This window comes from Artemia sp. Qi Xiang Cuo, chromosome 15 (genome assembly GCF_049724085.1).
Source record: "Artemia sp. Qi Xiang Cuo chromosome 15, ASM4972408v1, whole genome shotgun sequence".
Taxonomy (NCBI): domain Eukaryota; kingdom Metazoa; phylum Arthropoda; class Branchiopoda; order Anostraca; family Artemiidae; genus Artemia; species Artemia sp. Qi Xiang Cuo.
Genome location: NC_142808.1, coordinates 18,032,550 through 18,053,470, shown reverse-complemented (window position 1 = coordinate 18,053,470; position 20,921 = coordinate 18,032,550). Strand labels below are relative to the sequence as shown.

General features: G+C 36.4%; 1 protein-coding gene across 1 annotated transcript in view; it reads left to right on the top strand.

Annotated features, from left to right (window-relative positions):
- RNF220 (ring finger protein 220) overlaps positions 1-20,921 on the top strand; it is a 154,577-nt gene that overhangs the window by 29,089 nt on the left and 104,567 nt on the right. The window contains exon 3 of the mRNA XM_089101456.1: positions 488-881. Coding sequence (XP_088957582.1) covers positions 488-881 — 394 coding nt within the window. The remainder of the gene's footprint in view (positions 1-487; positions 882-20,921) is intronic.

The following is a 20,921-nucleotide window of genomic DNA, read 5'->3' as shown; positions in this document are numbered from 1 at the left end:
TATAATAATGCAAATCCTGAAATCGGAGTATGGCGCATTCCTAGCTATGTCCATGGTTGGATATACTGGGTTTAAGTATTCTTGCTCAAAATTATAAATAGTTTGCACATCTGTTGTGCATCTTTCGTTAATTCGCTTGTTCCCTTTTTCATTTCTTTATTTAATGCCTCATCTTTCCTATGCTGCTGTCAGGGTTGTATCCATGATTTTTTTTTCCGTTTTTTGGGGGGGAGGGGGAGGGGGGCTAAAAAGAACTTTTTCGAAGAGGGGGTTTACAAAAAAAAAAATAAAAAGCGCATCAAAATTCGTTTATATTTTGTTACGTATTTACGAGTCTGGCAAACATTTCGTAGGGGGAGGGGGTTAAAATTCACTAACTCTCCCTAGATACAACCTTGGCTCCTGTAGACGGAATTGTAAAAATTTCCCAGAAATATAGAAACATCTATAAGGGATATTTTCTTTTTACAAATATGAAACCTTTCAGGTTGGCGACGGCAAAGAAATGCAACATCACCCATATCCCTTTTCTGTGCGGCAAGACTACCCAGGGATAATGTCTCCTGTGTCACATACGTTTTTCCCCCATTTTCTTGATCCTCGGATTCAGTTAAACAGTGCTTTTCGTCCTCTTACGAACGGAGAAGATTCTATGAAAATGTTCCCACATTTTGCTATTCCATCTGGGACTGCCATGAAGAAGCCAGAGTTTTTCAGTAGCCGATTTGCTGGACAATTCCCCTTTTTTGGTGCGACACAATTGCCGCCAGGAATGTCTCCGCGAGAGATGCCTTCGCCGCAAGAAGACGACCGAAGTGCAGGCACTCCTTCTTCTGATGGCGGAACTGAAAGATCAAGCCCCGATGAGACAAGAAAGAGAGGTAAGTCAAAATATAAATACAGATTTAACTGAGTTGAAAATAAATCTCAATTAAGGGGCAGGGTATGTATTCCCACAGATTTCCCCCTCCCCTTAGATACTGAAAAATACATTTTCCACATCCATAAATTTTCCTGAATTAACGCCAATAATTTCGGGACTAAGCCCTTAAAAACAAAGCGATACTCTTTTACTGAACGGACTCTTTTATATACGGCAATGCAAACCAGTCACCAAATAGACCGAGACGGGCGATGAAAAACAGGTTTCCGCTGCCTTCTGGTTTATAAACAAAGACAAGAACTGTATTTAAGCTTTTGTTTTTGGGGTTTAGGGGGGGGGAGGTACCTAGGTTAGGCTACGTATTTAATATATACTATGCTTTGCCCCCCCCCTTAATATGCAAACATATAGCCAAAATTTGCTTCTAAACCACTATATATTCATCTTATTTTATTTCATTAGCATTAACCAAACTAGAGCACTCTATAAAAGAGTCCGTTTAGTAAAAGAGTACCAATAAAGCTTATTGGAGACAGAAATGCAAAATTAGAAAAATATAGCAGAGCCAATGGTTTTTCTACATTAAAAAAAAAATGAAGATACCAAAAGAAGGTATGTTAAAATTCTTGGGGGGGGGGAGTAATTTTTTCTATGATGAATACTAGAAAAAATCTCTCCCCCCCCCCTCCATCTCGAGTGGCTGCCCCTAAATTCAGAGATAGGATGAAAAGCATAGTTCTGTCACATAGTTTTCCCACTATGGTCGGTAGGCTATTAGTAAATCTAGTGGTTATCCATCTGTCGAACAGTGTATAACAGCTCTGTCGACTTGTTCATTGACTTTGTTTCAACTAAACATGGCTTAAGTCTTGTTGCCATTTGACAGGCTACAGACATGACGGAAAAATAACAAAACATTACCGACATAACTGAAAGCTATTCAATTTATGAACATGAAGAAAATAGGATTTTCTTCATTGATTTGTTTGACGTTTTGTCCTTAAATGTCAAGCAAGTTTACTTTAAGGGGTTTCAGGGGTAAGTAAGCGACTAGTCTGAGATGCATAGAAGAAGTGTCATAAGTCACACTGCCTTTCTATGACGAACAAATAAACCTTCAAATTAGGATAAGTCTATTTATTAGACAGTGAAAACAGATACAAAAGTCTGGGTATCTCGATCACATGTATAGCGATCGTCATCAGTAGAAATACTAAAGCATTAGTATTTCTGCTTAATTTTATTGTATTGGTATTTCTGCTTATAGATGATCCATAATCGTTGGTGAGCTTAATGTCACACTTGTCCTATAGAATTGGAAAATAGAAATGGTTAAAACGTGATTTGAAAAGCCTATGTGAAAATAATTTATTTCACTTCAGTAGTAATGTCAACGGAGTTTCTACTAGCACTGTGTCTATGTGTTTTAGCTTATGACAAATTCGTCATGCACATTAGGAAACCGTATTTCGTCAGTCGGGTATCAAAAAGTCACATCTTAATTGTAAATTTTCAGAAGAGCAACAAAAAAACCTCAACTTTTTTTATTTCCCCTCTGATAACCGTAAAATAAAAATGGGTTGATATGTATTGATTTTACATATCAATCCTTCTTGTTTTACGGTTATCAGAGCGAAAATAAAAAAGTCGTGCTTTGTTTTTTTTGCTTTTCTGAAAATTTACAATTATCGAGATACAAAATTTTGATGCAGAACTGACTATTTCTGGGCTTCTATACCTTTTCAAAAATCAATCTACCCTTGAATCGTTACTACAGAGGGTCAATCGCAAAGGTTACGCTTCAAAGTTAAACATTGCCTTTCTCATCAATTTATGCACGAGATACATTATTGATGCTGTAGTCGTGCGTAATGTTGTTTTTATCGCCTGTTTTGGCTTAAGTATAGTACTAACAAGTCGTAACATTAAATCTGCTTACAAGTCTTGCAATTTACGCTCTGTCGCAAATGCAAAAATGACAAAAGTCGGTCAGTTGAGGAAAACGAGTTAACTTTCCTACTTTTCAGTCCATTTTGAAAACAAATTAATAATTCATTCTTTATTTATTTATTATTTCCAACTTTTTAGTCTCCTCTAAGACTAAAAAGTCTTTAGTCTTCTCAAAGAAAAAAATTTGTCTTATCTAAGATTCGAACCAGTTACTACACGCACAGGCGATTTTTCTTACTGGTGCAGATAATCGTTACTCTTGCGCTTCAAAGTTAAACATTGCCCGTCTCATCAATTTATGCACGAGATACATTATTGGTGCTCTAGTCGTGCGTAATGTTGTTTTTATCGCCTGTTTTGGCTTAAGCATAGCACTAACAAGTCTTAACATTAAATCTGCTTACAAGTCATGCGATTTACGCTCTGTCGCCTAAATTTTTAATTTCTCCTTGCCAAGCAGCACGGATCCGGATTATTTTGAAAATATTTGTCAGTAAAACAGATAACTTCTTTGAGCTTATTGGTTAACTTGTTTTGAACAATCTCCTGCTTCAGATAAAAACAATTTAGAAAACTTTGATATGAAGTACGGTGGAGCCAAAGGGAACACTTCCATAGAAACAGTTCCAGAGTATTTCTAAGAACGGTAGCCTTATTATGCAGGGCAAATAAGATTAAATGAATATTTTTGTTTTTCTCCCAAGCTTTTATAGGGTCATCATCATTTAGGGTCATGATTATAGGGTTACATAAAGACATATAGGGTCTTTATAGGATCATGGTTAAAATATGTAAACATAACTGCATCTTAGCGGCCGGGGTCTTATGCATCTTATCGAAGGACCGCCCTCTCTCACCTAGTGTGCCATTTTTCATGTAACGTGTGCGCAAAAACTCCCGCCACTGTTTAGCTCCTTGCACCACACGTAGTGCACTTCCAGGGGCGAATCTCCAGCAGTTTATTGGGGGGGGGCAAGAGGGGTCTATATCCGGATAGTCAAGGGGCATGGGATATATAATAATATTTTTCTAAACATTATTGAGGGGGCACCTGTCCCCCTTACCCCTCCCACTAAACAACGCTCCTGTACACTTTGATTATACGTGTCACGTGCCGCATGGTGTGTATAAGCTTTATTAAAGTGGGTAATTCCTCGTTAGTTCCTAGTTTTCCTCCTATTCGTTCTATACTAGGCCCAATTCATTAATAAAGATTTGAGGTGAAAATAGGTGAATTATATTTATTTTGCTCTGGTTCTAAATATGCAATACGGTACCAGAAATAATTTTCGGTACGGTACGGTAAGAATCCAGAAACACGCGGGAAAGTCTGCATCGCGAAAGACCGAGATGCTTAATGAATAACAGGTTTCCGCTAGATGTGAGGTATTGCTCACTCCGTAAAAAAGATGGGGTTGAAGGGGCAAAAAAAGGTACCTTGGTTAGGTTAGTTTACGTATTTAATATCTGTTATGTTTTACCCCCCCCCCTAATGCGCCCAATTTTGTTCATAAACTATTATATTTTCATTCTATTTTATGTCATTAGCATTAACAAAACTTCACTTCTCGCGTGTTTCTGGATTCTTAACACGTACTTAATTTTCAAATGCAGAGTAATTTTTATTGAAAATTGTTGACGAAAAGTTAAGTCGCTTGATTATCGCAGGAAAATAGAAATTCCTCCAGAGAAGGGATTCTCATTAGACTCATTGAATTGAGTCTATAGTGACTTTTACATTTAACTACATCTGAATGTAAAGAGTTGCTTAATTCTTTACACACGATAGCCCACAGCCATATTTTGAAACTCTTATGCCAAACAGTAATAGTCATTTCTTGCTATGGAGTCCTAACTCCATAATATTTCACAATTCCTCTGATGGGTTTACAGTGAAACATCGACCACAAAAAAAACGGGCAAGGCACGTGTGACTGGGAATTGTTTTTTTTTTTTTCACCTCAAATAGCACTTCAAAATTAATAATAGCAGTTCAAATTGCATGGGGTCAGGAGGAGAGGACTTAGAGGAGTTTCAACCCTTTAAAATATAGGGTTGCCGGTGTTTACCCCCGGTGATTAACCCCCCCCCCCACACACACACACACTGGAAAATACCCCCCGCGGAAGATATCTCCCATGGAAAATACCCCCCGGAAAATACTTCCCCCTACGGAAAATACCCCCGTGGAAAATAAGACTTTCTAAATTTGAGAATTTTATTTGAGTTTTTTAAATTTCCGTAGGGGGAAGGAATTTTGGTATGCTACTTATGTATTATGCGCCACTCATTCAAGTTTGCGTTGCATAAAATTCGAGAACACACCGGTTTTTTCGTTTAGTTTCTTCGTTACGTTAGTTTAGAAATAAATTTGGGCTATATATTTGCACATTAGGAGGGGGTAAAGTATAGTGGGTCTACAACTCAGCCATGAACGCAGTAAAATAACAAATGAAAGGCACAAATAGCATAAACTTTGATCAGCGATCATCATAAAACACATAAATGAAACACTACATTAACCTATTAATAGTAGGCCTACTTAATGCTTGGAAAAACGGTCATTGAAAAAAAAAACAAAAAAAAATATTCAACTCTCGGAAAAAAACACTTAAATGAAAAATTACATTCAATTTATATTGAGATTTTTTTTTTTTTAGTAAACAAAATTTCCAGATACTTCGCTATTCTTCTGTAATTTTTTAGTGGTCATTTACCCAGAAAGAATTGTTTTCTGACTTCAAACTATCCAAATACTTTACCCCCCCCCCTATGTGCAAATATATAGCCCAAATTATATATTTCCAATATTCTATCACTTTTCTTTGTCTTGTCTTACGCTAAGCTGAAAAAAAAAAACTAACGATGAAACCGGTTTTGTTCTAGAGTCTTACACAGCGTAAATTTGAGTGAGTTGCCCATTATACACAAGTAACAAAACTTCTTTCCTCTACGGAAATAAAAAAAAAAAAAATTCTCAAATTTGGAAAGCCTTATTTTCCCTGGGGGGGGGTGTTTTCCGCGGGGTGTATTTTCCGGGGGGGGGTAAATGCATAGAGCCAAAATAAAGATAAGCTAAGAACACTATGTTAAATTCAGGATGAGTAAGGAGTCGTGTGTTGCACACGATGTGTGTGACTTCAGTCGGTTATCACCACATCAGCGCAGTTGACAAAAGTAGTCCACTGATGCGGAGACAAAACTAAGCTAACTAGAAAGAGTATATGTATTTTTTTGGTACTTATTAAGAATCCAGAAACACGTGATCGAGAAGTGAAGTCTCGTTAATGCTAATAAAATAAAACAAAAAAGGATGAAAATATAATAGTTTATGAACAAAATTGGGCTATATATTTGCACATTTGGTAAATCATAACATATATTAAATGCACAACCTAACCTAGGCACCTCTTTTTACCCCTTCAACCCCAAAAAACTAAAGTTTACCGAGTGACCGGTACCTCATTTTTCACCGAGTGAGCAGTACCTCACAAGGCAGCGGAAAATTGTCTTTCATTAGGATTTCATTTGATTTTAGACATGGTTCTTCGCGTGTTTTCTAGATTCTTAATAAGTACTATTTTTTTTTAAGATACTAATGCAGACCAAGATTGACCTTTGAAATAACGATAAAAACAGGGCTTTCTGTCAATAGAGGTATGCTACTGCCACCACCTTCAACCACTGTGGCTGTAACTTCAACAACCTAACTAAACTGCTGAAAATATTAGTTGTTTAATCATATTAGTGTGTACATGCAGATATGTGTTAATTCTTGTAAAAATTTACATAAAAGGTTCTCTGTGCATTTTCTAAGTTGCAACGAGTGGCAGAACCCAAAACTTGTTCGGAATCTTCTTGTAAATATATTGCTATATTCACAAATCTCTGTTTCTTTTCCTGTCCGAGAAACATTTGCATGCGTTGCGTCACATTCGTTGTGTCACAATAGTTTTTTTTTTTTTTTTGGGGGGGGGGGTCTCAAGGGTTTATTTTACTTCCAGAAGATTTCTTGCCTTGCGACAACTTCCCTGTCCTAAGAACGTCAAATTCTTACCAAGTCGAAGTCGGAGAAAAGTGTGTATCAGTTGTTTCATGTTCATAATGAATCATTACGAATATCTGTCCTTAGAGTCCTTATCATTGATATTCACCAACTGATATGTTCCGGACTTCTGATAGCCAAACATTTTTAAGACATCGAATTATGGAATGCTGAATTTTTTAAATGACATTGAAACAGATATGGCAAACAGGATAAATGATTTTAAGTTTGCTTCTGTTTTTTAAGCCGGAGAAAAGTGCATTTGTGGCGTCATATCCGTCACGAAACACTGTGAGTTCTGCATTTTCGTTTTGAGTTTTGATATTTACCCAAAGCGCTCTGGACCTCTGACAACTTTATATTCCTAAGAAAATCGTTTTCTTTTAATGTCGACTTTGTTCAAATGAAGTTGAAACAGCTGTGCCAAATATGGCAAATTTTTTAGTTTGATGAAAGTGTGCATTCTTTACGTCATTTTCATTATAGATACTAATGACCTTATCTTAGTTCCGCCTGTGCCTCCTAAGGCACCCAGGGCACCAAGGAGGAGCCACTAATCTTCCCTCTGGTTTTCTGCTTCAGTGATGTCCTCTCATTCTGGTAGAACGGAGGTGTGCAGGTTGCGTAGACCCTTTTGATAGGTCCGGCGCAGTGTGTTTTTGGGTCTTTCCCAGTTAGGATTTGCTGGCGGTTGCCAGTGTAAAGCGGCTTTTGGGAGTCTAAAATTTGTCACTACCCGAAGTGCTTTTGACACATGAAAACTTCATAGTCATAAGAACTCAGTCAAGTTCTTAAAAAGAAATTGGAATAACTGGAGCAATTTTCTTTTTTCTTCATTCACAAAAATTTACGAATTATTCGAAATAATTAAACGCTGTCATGTTGTATGAACAAATTTATACATCCAAGGCATTTAGTCATAGAACCTGTTAATAAACAGGGTTTCAAACAGAATTACATCAAAAATGATTTACATCATTCGTTTTTTTATTGCCAAACCATTTATTCAAATTTGACTGTATTACTGACAGGCGTTTTATACATTAGTCACGGATTTATAGCAAACCGAATAGTCGGAAGGTAAACTTTTGACAAAAAGGTCTCATTGTAGTATATGGTGATTCTTACAAGCCGCGACAAAGGCGGTTGGGTCCTGTAATGGAAATCCTTAATAATCCGATGGTTCTTTAGCATTTTATTGTTCAACTTACTATTCAAAGATGGAGGTAGTGTATATCCTAAGTACTGGAACGCGGTTTTTATGAGTTTTTTTTCCTAAAGAGAATTCGAAAACTATCAAATTTCTCTAACTTTATTTGTACCTGTCTTCAAAGGCACCCACAGGGGAGGACAGGAAGGAATAATTCCTCGTCCTCACTCCTACCCTAGAATACTAAAATACATAGAAAGTACTAAATCTGAGGCTTTTCTGGCAACAATTCTAGCTTTACCTGGAGCACCATAAGGAGGGAGGGGGCTATCGCCTCCCTAGAATTATTATCGCGCTAGATTTTGGAAATTATCCATTTTTCGGTATTAACATTGAAAATAATAGAAAAAATAGCGTAAATAAAATATGATTTGGTTTTAAAACCAATTTACTGTTAAACATTCATATTCAACTTACAACAAAACCTGAACAGCAGTTTGTTGTGTTCTATAGACACAATGGCTTTTAATTCACTTCCTATAAAAAGTAAATTTTATTCAATTTATTTGTAATTTACATTATTTTAAGGGCTGTAGCCTATTTACTATAAATAAAGATACCATAACGAAATATAACCTTATTTAAATGCATTGTTAAATATGACTAAAAATAGTATTAAACATTTCAAACATACTTATGATTTATTGAAATTGGGACAGCATCTTGAGGCTCACTGCGCATGAGCCATAATTTTTGACATAACCGGTTTAAAGAGCTTGCACCCTTCTAGTACAGAAAAGTCAGGACTTTGACATTTTATTGAGGATAAAATATATTTTTTGGTGGGGTTCAGAGCTTCGAGGAAGTGTGGGACTGTACTTTATTCCGGATTAAAAACTGTATTTTATCGTATTTTCTACATTGTTTTGTATTTTAACTGCGCAAATAAGTTTGTAAATTTCAAAAGCCAATTTTCAAAAGCTCAAACCAATTTCAAAAGCTCTCTTTTAAATCTGGTTTGAGAGACATCAGTCTGAAAAAAAGGTAAAGAACACGGCATTGGACTATACAGTTCCTACTAACGGTGCTGATCTTCGTTTCTTGGCCCTTCAGACAGAAAGTGTGGGGGTTGGAGGGCAACCATCCCGTGTTTTCGCACACCCTTCCTGTATACCTTCCCCAGATTTCTCCAGATACCCGTTTAAAGCTGAAACATCAGTCTGAAACATCAGACTGATTTTTCTTCTATATCCATTGAACATAAATGTCCACTTAAAAGTTACCGGAATCTAATGGTGAAAAAGGGAATCAAAGGCCTGAACTCCCTCTGAGTTTTGAAAAACTATTTTAAATTTTAATTGTCGAAAATAACAATTAATTGAAACCTCAAAATTTTTTAATCATACATTTCTCCTTAATTTATACCCCTGAAATGGGGCAACTCCCCTTCCAAATAGAACCTTAACTACGCAAGAGTATGAACTGTTTTCACTTTATTGCTAAAGTCGATCTTACTGCTTATAATCTAAGATACAAAACTTATTATGCTTATAGTCTAAGATACCTCTGAAATGGGGTAACTCCCCCTTCCAAAATAGACCCTTAACTACGCATCTGAATGAATTCTTTTCATTTTGTTGCTAAAGTGGATCTTACTGCTTATAATCTAAGATACAAAGCACATTTTGTAAGAATCTGTTAAAAACCGAATAACACGCTCTCTTTCTCGCTTCAATGTTAGGGGGATAAACGCTTAATTTGAGAAAGTAATTCCCTTTCTTATTTGGTGTTGACAATCAATTAGGGACGTAATTGGTATTTCTACGGCTGACTGGACAGGGATTAAGAAGTTTCCAAGCTGTCGTAAATGTTTCTTTTCTATTAAAATTAGTCTAAATTAAAGAGTCTCTGCCAATCAGTGCGAAAGGGTGCTGTATTTTAGCACACCATTCACGAAAAGGATAAAAAAAATATTGAATAGAAATTTGAATTAATTATTAATTGTAACTTATAAAATAAGAATAATTATGAAATGTAAATAACACAGTGTAGTGAAAATTAATCTAATAAAATAGAATACAGTAGGAAGTAGAATTTGTTTAAAGAATGAATTCCTCTTATAGGGTCCTCTAAGGACTTTTTGATGACAAGACTTGTTCAGTGTTGTGTAACATATCCGGCAGTCTGCAAACCAAAATCTCAGTGGTTTTTCTGAAGATTTTCGCTAGGGGAGGGGTCTGAAGCCCCCAAAATTTAACTTTTTATTAGGGTCAAATGTTGTAAATATGCTTAGGGCATTCGTTAGATCATCTATTTCAGAATAAACCCCCCTATTTCTCTCTGAATATACCTAATAACAGTTATTATTTATTGAAAACCATACAAAAATAAAATGACGGAGCACTGCAAAAAAAAGAAACAAAAGATCACTATACAACCATGACAATGTAACTAGTGTTGAAGAAGTTGGTTCCAACTTCCAAGCATGTTTCGAAATCTTTCGTTTGTGTTTCTCCATAAGTTTAGCGGCAGCGTATAAGCTTAGCATATAGCAGATCGTAGGATCTGCTATATGAAGGCTATTGATGAGCTTTGAACTTCGTCAAAGATGAGCCATTGATTCGCCATTGATGAGCTTTGAACTTCGTGTAACTAGTGTTGTAGAAGTTGGTTCCAAGCATGTTTCGAAATCTTTCGTTTTTGTGTTTCTCCATAAGTTTAGCGGCAGCGTATGAGCTTAGCACATAGCAGATCGTAGGATCTGCTATATGAAGGCTATTGATTAGCTTTGAACTTCGTCAAAGATGAGCCATTGATCCGCCATTGATCAGCTTTGAACTTCGTGTAAGTAGTGTTGTAGATGTTGGTTCCAAGCATGTTTCGAAATCTTTCGTTTGTGTTTCTCCATAAGTTTAGCGGCAGCGTATAAGCTTAGCATGTAGCAGATCTTAGGATCTGCTATATGAAGGCTATTGATGAGCTTTGAACTTCGTCAAAGATGAGCCATTGATTCGCCAGTAATGAGCTTTGAACTTCGTGTAACCAGTGTTGTAGAAGTTGGTTCTAAGCATATTTCGAAATCTTTCGTTTGTGTTTCTCCATAAAGGACACCCTTGACGGTCAATCATTTTGATCATACGCTCCGTCGATCAATTGATTAAAGCATGATTGACCGTCTAGGAACTGTTTGAGTCATTCAAACTTTCTATCAATCACCATCAACGCTTGACTCAAGCGTCAAACAGGTTCCTAGACGGTCAACCATGGTTTAATCAATTGATTGACGGAAGCTTTTGATCAAAATGATTGTCCTTAAGTTTAGCGGCAGCGTATAAGCTTAGCATATAGCAGATCGTAGGATCTGCTATATGAAGGATATTGATGAGCTTTGAACTTCGTCTCCAAATTGGATATTTCCCTGGGTATTTCAGGAAACGGAAGAAAGTGAGAGAATTTCAATTTATCAGCATTTGTAAGAATCCTCCAGAAAGGTGTAATGTAGAGGATGTGGAGGAGAGCACAGTAATGTACAGCGTTGCCAGATAACGACGATTAAAATGAAGCTTAGCTAAGACTATGGAAGCATATGAAGTTTATATGCGGCCTTGATGTGTTCTGTTAGGAGATGACGAGTGAGAGAAATTATATTCGCAATGGGAATACCGAGATAAACAATTTGGTCAGACGGGCGGGTCTTTGAATTTCCAAGTACGATTTCATCAGGAGGCGGGCCTTTCCAGTTAAAATGCACTACGTCATCTCGCTTAAGAGGGATTTTAAGTCAGACTCGTAGCCTAGCATACATATCCCTTCAAGATCTGATAATAGCCGGATTTACTCCTTTTAGCAGCCCTTAAAAGCATAAGGGGGTGAATCAGGGAGTTAAAGGCGGGGCGAACATCATAACTCGCTAAGGCTAGTGAACTACCTGTACAAGAAGCATATGTTCCATTGCCTTAGTATATGGTTATAGTTATACAATTTCTTTCATCATAAAGCTTCATTTGCGTAGTTCACGGATTAGTATTGTCCCTAAAATATTGACACGCCCCTTTTTTAGGCTTATCTTGGCCGAAAGCACAAAATATGCAGTTATATTTGTTTTAGCGAGTTCAAACTTCAGATCTTGCAATTATTTTTTGCAGGAAATATTTCCTGCAAATGTATGCAGGAAATTTGATATTGAGCTGCTGAATTCTGTTCGATGGCTTAGCCATCTGTTGGTTGAACATTGGAACCTTTTTGAGCCCCCTTTCTTGGCTTTTCCGGGCTCAAAGTGCATAATTTATTTTAATTAACACACTCTTTGAACTCTAAGCTATTGGCTAAGGCTTATAATAACGGCTCTTCAGAAGGAGATATGTTAGAAAAAAAGAGAGACATTTTTATATTGCTAATTTTATGCTCATTTTCACGGTTTTGTCTGCGTTTTTGATAAATTATTCACAGCCCCCCTCTCGTGTTCTCATAAATTCCTAGGCCAGGGGTGGATCCCGGATTTTTTTAGGGGGGGGGGGCGTAAAATATGTTGATCCGATAAACTTGCGTTAGGATTATGTTTAATTAACGCAAACTTGCGTTTATTAAGTAAATTACACAACTTTAGACTACATTAGGGGGGCGTGTGCCCCCTGCCCCCCCCCCCTTTGGATCCGCCACTACCCTAGGCTATGTGAAAAAAACTAACATCCTCTCTAAATGTTTGTCTGACTCGTAAAAACGTGACAAAAATATATAGATAAACAAATTTCTGATACGTTTTTAGAGTTTTTGTAACCCCCCCCATCGAAAAAATAACCCTCCCCAAAAAAAATCCTGGATACGGCCCTGCCTAGAGCTATATGAGACCATCAGATGGGGGCAGGGTAGGAATTGTCAAAAACACGAATAAAATTTCAATCTAAAAATGTCTCTTTTGTCTCACCGTGTTTCCCTCTAGAGACCCACTATTCTATACCTTTACCAAACTATTTTGGCAGCGAATATGGTTGGATATTCAACAATTGGATTATATTTAGGGGTTTAAACATCGGTTCGTTAAATGTACATAGATGTACATATAATTATATATAATTATATATATATATATATATATATATATATATATATATATATATATATATAATTATATATATGTACATAGAACAAATGTACAATTGTACAAATGTACATATGTACAAATGTACATAGAACAAATGTACATAGAACATAGATGCATTTAATGGAGCAAACTATCACAGCTTGAACATTCCTTTGAATAAAGACTTTTGAAACATTAATTCAATCTTACACTATGAGAAGCATCACAGTAAACGCTTTTTTTATACTAAGACACCTTTTCTTTATGTTACAAACGTTTTCTATTCTTTTGAGAAGAGATAATTAATCACTCACCAAAAAACGGTAGCAGTGTCTGTCTGTTCCATTTTTTGTCTTTTTCTTTCTGAGCCGGTTCACCAATTTGCTGTCACTCTCTATTCAATCCATGTCACTCCACATGCTGTATATGTTATATTAAATTTCAATAAATTTTACAAGATTAGTTGTGTTGCTGACTTAACTGCAGTGTAGAAATATGGCCGATAAAGTAGTTCAAAATGAAAGTAAAAAATGCCTTAATTGGCTTAATGATGTTCTGTGTTTAAACAAAATTCTCTTGAAGGGGCTACCGCCGACAGCCTTATAGTTTCTAATCGTAAGATAACATGTTCGTTTTATGGTTTAAATTAGCTCCATTTGCTATGGCTGTGATTTTACTCTTCTAATGTCCAATTCAATGTGCCCACAATTTGGTTCTCTTTTACCATCTTAAAAAAGTCCTCATTTATTATGTTGCAGAGTAACACTTTGATTTTGTCCTGTTTTCTTTTTTGTTCCTAACCCGCAGCTTATTGCTAGAAAGGGGCAAGGGTCTAACGTCTGTGGTTTTACGGAAAGTGTGGACCTCAGGCTGGATTGATTACTATGACGTTTCATTTTGGGAAGTTGTGTTTAAGATTTAATGCTCGAGTCACGCAACAGTCACACCGGTTGACAAAGAAGCAAAGATTTATCTATGATATACGGTCTTCTTCGATATTAACATCATACCAATAGCCTAATACAAAAGCAGGAAAATTTAAATGTCAATGAATTGATTTGAACAACCTATATGAACATGAACTTGATTTGGGGATGTTTCCCCTCTTTGTCAAAAATTGGTCAGATTTTCTCAGTCTCGTAACTTTTGATGGGTACCATTAAATTGGATGAGTTTTACATGTTTTGAATAAACATCAAAATTCGATTCTTGTGATGTATCAATTGTTATTAAGACTTTATTTCTTAGAGTATCGGTTACTATTGAGCCACATTGCTCCTTACTTCGCATGCAGTTTGTTACCACGAACTGTTTGATTAGCTCCAATCACTATGGCTGTGATTTTACTCTTCTAATGTCCAATTCATTTGCTAGCAGAAGATCTAAAACAATACCCCGACGATTTTTTTTCTTTTTAAGGCATGAGGCAATCTAAACAACTAACCATATAATGCAGTTTCGCGCAAAATGGCGTCTGGCGTAAGGCTGTAGCCAGTTACCGTAAACTTCTATTCCTTCCCCTCAAAATAAGTTAAGTCAGGTTTTTAGAGTAAGTTACTCTTCACCCTAAAATCTGAATTTGAATTGTAACCACGCTTTTTCTTTTTCATAATTTAAGTTGCCACGCAACACCAGGCACTTACGCAAGAGTTTTATTCCAGGGTAGAGGTGGGGGGCAACGATAGATAACAAGGGCCTTTGACAAGTTGAATTAGAAATACCCTGCAATCTGGGGAAAACTAGAATTTCTTAGAATTCAGAAGGACAGACGTTGTCTGGAGCCACTGGTGTCTTCCTGTCCGAAACCTCTAAACCTGCAGTACTCCGACATGCACATCGGCTGTAATAATTCAATACATGATTTGTGATAGATTTTCTCAGACTAAGATTTATAGCCCACCTAGTTACACTTTGGACACTCCAGCGATTGGTCAATCTGTTTTAACACAGCTAGTTTAGTTATGGCGATAGTAAGAATTTTTTCAAAATATGTTACCTCCTTTAGCAGGTTTAGCAGTAGCTAGAAATTATTTTTACCCTTTTTTCTTCTGAGAAATTTGTGTCATGCAACGTAATCTCTTTTGTGTCACCATAGCCAATGTATCCCGAAAAAAAAAATTAAGGATCAGATGTCCCCTAAATTCAAAGCCATATCCAGGATTTTAGTTCAGAGGAAAGGTGGGTGGGGGAGGGGGTAAAGAAGCTTTACAAGGTGCATCAATAATTTATTTGCGTGTATTTTTGTTACTTTTTACGAGTTGGACGTTGTTTATTTTTTTTTTTTTTGGGGGGGGGGTTGTTTAAAAACCCGGTACCTCCTTGGATATGTCCTTGTCTAAATTTCCTCAATTGACACTGGTTAATTTTCATGCGATGTACCTTCTATTTGTTCTTATTAAGGACAGCTTTCTTGGAAAATTTCCATGTATGTGTGTGTGCTCTGGAAGCAGACCCCGGCACCGCGCCGATGAGGGAAGACCGGTGCCGGCGCGCCACCGGCGCGATCAATGTTAACCGCAAACATTAATGTTTTCATCAGTCTTTCTCAAATCACAGCTTAAATTTACAAATTTCCTTTCTCTACTCATTGACAGTAGGCTACACTTTCATAGGATACTCCACCTAGTAGCTACTAGTAACAACCAAACTGTCATATTCTTATAAAAGTCTCTCACCTCTCATCATTCCCTTTTGTATTTTTTTAAAGCCGCCATATAATGTTCTATAAGATCCTTCTCTGTTTTAAATTTAAAAAATAATTAACTTTTTGGCATCCCTGCTTTCAATAAAAAAAATTCAAGATATTATCATTTAAATATAATTCTTCCCTAAATGCCCCCTCTCTGGATACCACCTTGATAGGATACCGTCTCTGCTTTAAATTAAAAAATTAATTAACTTTTTGGCATCCCTGCTTAAAAAAATAAATAAATTTGAGATATTATCATTTAAATATAATGCCTGCCTAGCCCCCCCTCTGGATACCACCTTGATAGAATACCGTTTCTACTTTAAATAAAAATAAAAAAAACTTTTTGGCATCCCTGCTTTTAATAAAAAAAATTCAAGGTACTATGACTTAAATATAGTAACTCCCTATGCTCCCCCCCCCTCTGGATACCATCTTGATAGGATACCGTCTCTGCTTTAAATATAAAAAAAATAATTAACTTATTGACATATCTGCTTTCCAAAAAATCGAGGTATTATCATTTAAATATAATAGCTCTCTACCCCCCCCCCCTGGATACCACCATGATAGTATACCGTCTCTGCTTTAAATTAAAAGAAAATAATTAACTTTTTGGCATCCCTGCTTTCAAAAAAAAAATCGATATATTATCATTTAAATGTAATACCTCCCTACCCCCCCCCCCCCGCCTCTAGATACCCCCTTGATAGGATACCCTCTCGGTTTTACATTCAAAACATAATTTACTCAATAATTAACTAGGTCACTATATGGTTCAAACAAACACGCGAAATAATGTTAAACAGCTTAGTGTTCCTTGCAAATGAAAATTGAGGCTATGAGTAAAGGGGTACAATGACAACAACAAAAATATCGAAATTATTCAGATATACCTCAAATTATTGGAAAACTGAGTCATAGATTCGCCGTGGCATTCAATAAGATCCAAAGAATCTAATTAAAAGAGAGCACACATAAAAGCCAAATTAGGCCAGTAGCCTATGAGAAATTGCAAAATACCCAAGACAATGAACAAGTCCCAATGGAGGGCCCTGAGTCTATCAAGATATTTCGGTGGTTTCCCTGGGAATTTGATATCATTTTCTTCCGTCTCCACTTTAAATGAAAAAAATAATTATCATTTTGGTATCCCTGCTAAAAAATGAGGTATTATGATTTTAAAATGATAGCCCCCCCCCCTCTATAGGCAATCATTTACATTTTTTTTATGAATCATATTTTTGGGGTCACTTCCGTTTCAATCTTTAATTCCCCAACCTTGTGCTTAGTCTATAGCTAAATTTTGTCTCAATGGAAGGTTTTTTTGGAGGGGGGAGGGGGAAAAAAATTTAAGAAAGAAGATTGAATTTTCTTTAATCTATCAGGAGTTCAACAATTGTGTATTAAACATTAAGAAAATCTTATTAAAAACAGCAAAAGAAAACAAAATTCTGCAAACTCGCGATTCAGCTGTAGAAACAATCGGTCGACTATCAATTTCAAAATCCAACTGAAGCTGTATAGTAGTGAATGCGTTCTATTCTAGTTAAAAATAAAATTCTTTACTACGAATGACGTAAGAAATAGCAATTGAGAAGCTGAAATCGAAATGGTTTAATCTGATCTTATAAATACGTTACTTTTTTTTGTCAACATGTGAAGAACAGCATATATTGCAATTGAATCTGTCTGGTTTTATGCAAAGTAACAAGAGACGAAAATTAACAAACAAAAGAGTAGTGAATAATTATGGTATGCAAAGTAACATTTGACAGGGAAAACTACTGGTGATAAATCGCTAGGGGTGGCACCGTGATTGGGCGATTTTGGGGGATTCGGGGAACCAAATTTTTTTTTCAGGGTGACTCATAGATTTTCGGGGAAATACCTGAAAATTCGAGGATAGTGCAAGCCCCGACTTTGCGGTTGACGCAACAAAGAATTGCCGCAAAATTAACTAAAAGTCAGCCGACCGCTGCCGCCTCTGCCGGTGGTGGCGTAGTGACACTTCGGCGGCGGTCAACCGGGCCTCTCATTGGCAGCGTTCGGTCGATCTGCCGACGCGGCGCCGGGGTCTATTTGGAAGTATGGAATACAAGTTTACGTAGAAATTCATCTCGTAAGGTTAGATTTAGTATTACAATAATACAAATTCAAATTAGTTGTCAGCAGAACCGCATCCAGGACTTTTTCAGGGGGGGGGGAATGTAAAAGAAAAACTTCAAAAAATGCATAAAAATGTATTTATACTCATTTTTATTAAGGTTTTACGAGTCGGACAAAAATCGGGGGGTTGAAGTTCCAACCCCTTACCCCCTCCCTGGACACAGCCATGGTTGTCAGTAAAGCTTAATCTAACGATAGTGCTGTTATATTGTTATGGAGAAAACTTCAAAAAACACATAAAAAATTTATTTATACTTATTTTTATTAAGTTTTTATGTCACAACCTGCCGGTGACTTGGACTAGTAGAAGCGGTGAATCTCTTTTAAATTCAAGGGCTATAACAAAAAATTTAATTTTTCTTTTGGTTCGCCTTGAATTTTTTTTTGGGGGGGGGGTGGAAGGGTATATTTTCTCACTCATCAATTTGAGTCACCTAAATTGAGAAGGGTACGGCATACATTATTCTGTTCAAGCTGAGTTTTTAAAAGAGACAAGGTTTACCTTACCAGCAAGCAATAACCTAACATGATAACTATACCGTATTGATATTTTACCATCAAATCAACCCAAGTTTTGACAAGCCTTTGTGATACAAGGTACGTGATCACTAGTTTTAGATATAGCTCAGACCAGCTCTTTGTCATTGGAATGGACTAAGCCCGTCATCGGCATATTTTCAAAAGAGGATTAGTTTCACAGGAAGCCTTGGTCCTCTGTTCGTGCTTTGGACGCTAAAGTCCCTTTTCAGTTAAGCAACAAATCTGTTGTGGCTTGCACAAATTGACTCAGTTACTTTTTTGCAACATTGATTTTGCTTCATCTTAAACAGCAAATTTTGTGATGAATCATCCAGTCTATTCAAATCAAACTGAGTTGGTTTGATTCAGAGTTGTAATATGTATGTTCTGAGAAACATGAATCCACGTTAATTTTGATGGTGTTGTTTACACTTGTTTCATGATTCATGTTCATTTTATGTCTGGCTTTATTATTTATCAAATTAAAAAAAAATAAGTTTTTTCAACTGAAAGTAAGGAGCAATATTAAAAGTTAAAACAGATCAGAAATTATCAAGTATATGGAGGGGGTTTCCCCTCGTCAATACCTCGCTCTTGACGCTAAAGTTCGAATTTTGTCCCAATTCTTTAAGAATGACTCCTGAATCACAAAGGCCGTTTAATTAGAATAAATACCTATTTTAAAAGTAATAAAAAAGTTCTTAGCGTAAAGAGCAAGGTATTGACGAGGGGATGACTCCTTTATACGTAATAATTCCCTTTGTTTTAAATTTTATTGTTGCTCCTTACTTTCAGTTGAAAAAAACTTGTTTTATTTAATTTAATTTCTGATCGTTTTTTAAATAGTGCTGGGAAATCCGGCTCTTCCTCCATGGAAAACTCTCTTCCACCGTGAAAAATTCCTCCATGGAAAGATCCTCCCAAGTAATCCCAATTCCCCTCCCCTCCCAGAAAAATACCCGCTCCAAATGTCTGTATACTTCCCAATAACCAATAAAATATGTAAACAATAGGCAAAGTTCATAACTTGCAGCCCTTCCACCGGGAACTGTGGGGGGTCAAATCATCCTCAAAGATTGTTAGATTTTTCGACTATGCTGGACAACATGGGCTATCTCAAAATTTTGATCGGGTGACTATGAAGAAAAAATGACGTCAGATTGGGGCTAGCTCCCCTCCAATATTTTTGGTCACTTAAAAAGGGCACTAGAACTTTTAATTTCCAACCAAATGAGCCCTCTCCAGATCTTATACGATCACTGGTACGATATGATCAACCCTGAAAAAAAAACACAAAAAAACACGCATCTGTGATCTTTCTTCTTCCAAAAAATGCAAAATCCCACATTTTTGTACATACGAGCTTGAAACCTCAACAGTAGGGTTCTCTGGTATGCTGAATCTGATGGAGTGATTGTCATTAAGATTAATTGATTTTTGGGGGGAGTTTCCCCCATTTCATAAATTGGGCAAATTTTCTCAGGCTCGTAACTTTTGATGGGTACCATTAAATTTGATGAATTTTATATATTTTGAATAAACATCAAAATCTGATTCTTTTGATGTATCTATTGTTTCTTGGAGTTTCAGTTACTATTGAGCTGCATCGCTCCTTACTTACAGTGTGTTACCCCTAACTGTTTGACTATAATTTCTGCTCTTTCTTGGTTTCATTTCTTTATTCATAGTTTTGCTTTAAATATGGTATATCTTATAATAATAATGTTTAAATCGGTTGTAGCCTGCACGAATATTTTCAGATTTTCATTAGAGATCAGCGACTTTTTTTTCGTAGTTATAATGCGGATTCAGGCATCACGTTCCACTTAATATGACTCACTATTACAGAATTGACATCTGACCTTGAATGTGAATTAAATAAAAAACAAGTTTTTTTCAATTGAAAGTTAGGAGCGACATAAAAACTTAAAATGCACAGAAATTATACTTATATGAAGGGGGTTGCCCCCTCCTCAACACCTCGCTCTTTACTCTGAAGTTTGAATTTTGTCCCTATTCTTTAAGAATGACTCCTGAAACACAAGGGTCGTTTAATTAGAACAATAAGAAGCTTTTTCTAAAGTAGTAAAATTTAGCGTAAAGAGCGAGGTGTTGAGGAGGGGGCAATCCCTTCATATACGTAATAATTTCTGTTCGTTTCAAGTTTTAATGTTGCTCCTTACTTTCAGTTGAAAAAAAAACTTGTTTGTTTGTAGTTAATTTCTGATCGTTTCTTAAATAATGCCGGGAAATCTGACCGCACCTCTACGGAGAAACCCCCTCAACACGGAAATATCCTCTAGACAATTCAATCCCGGTGAAAATTTACCCTAGGCAATTAGTGTTGACCTTTCTGCGCGTAAAATTGAGACGGGAAAGAGAAAGCAAGACATATAAAAAGAATTTTGTACAAGAATTCTGGCAAATTCCCCACGT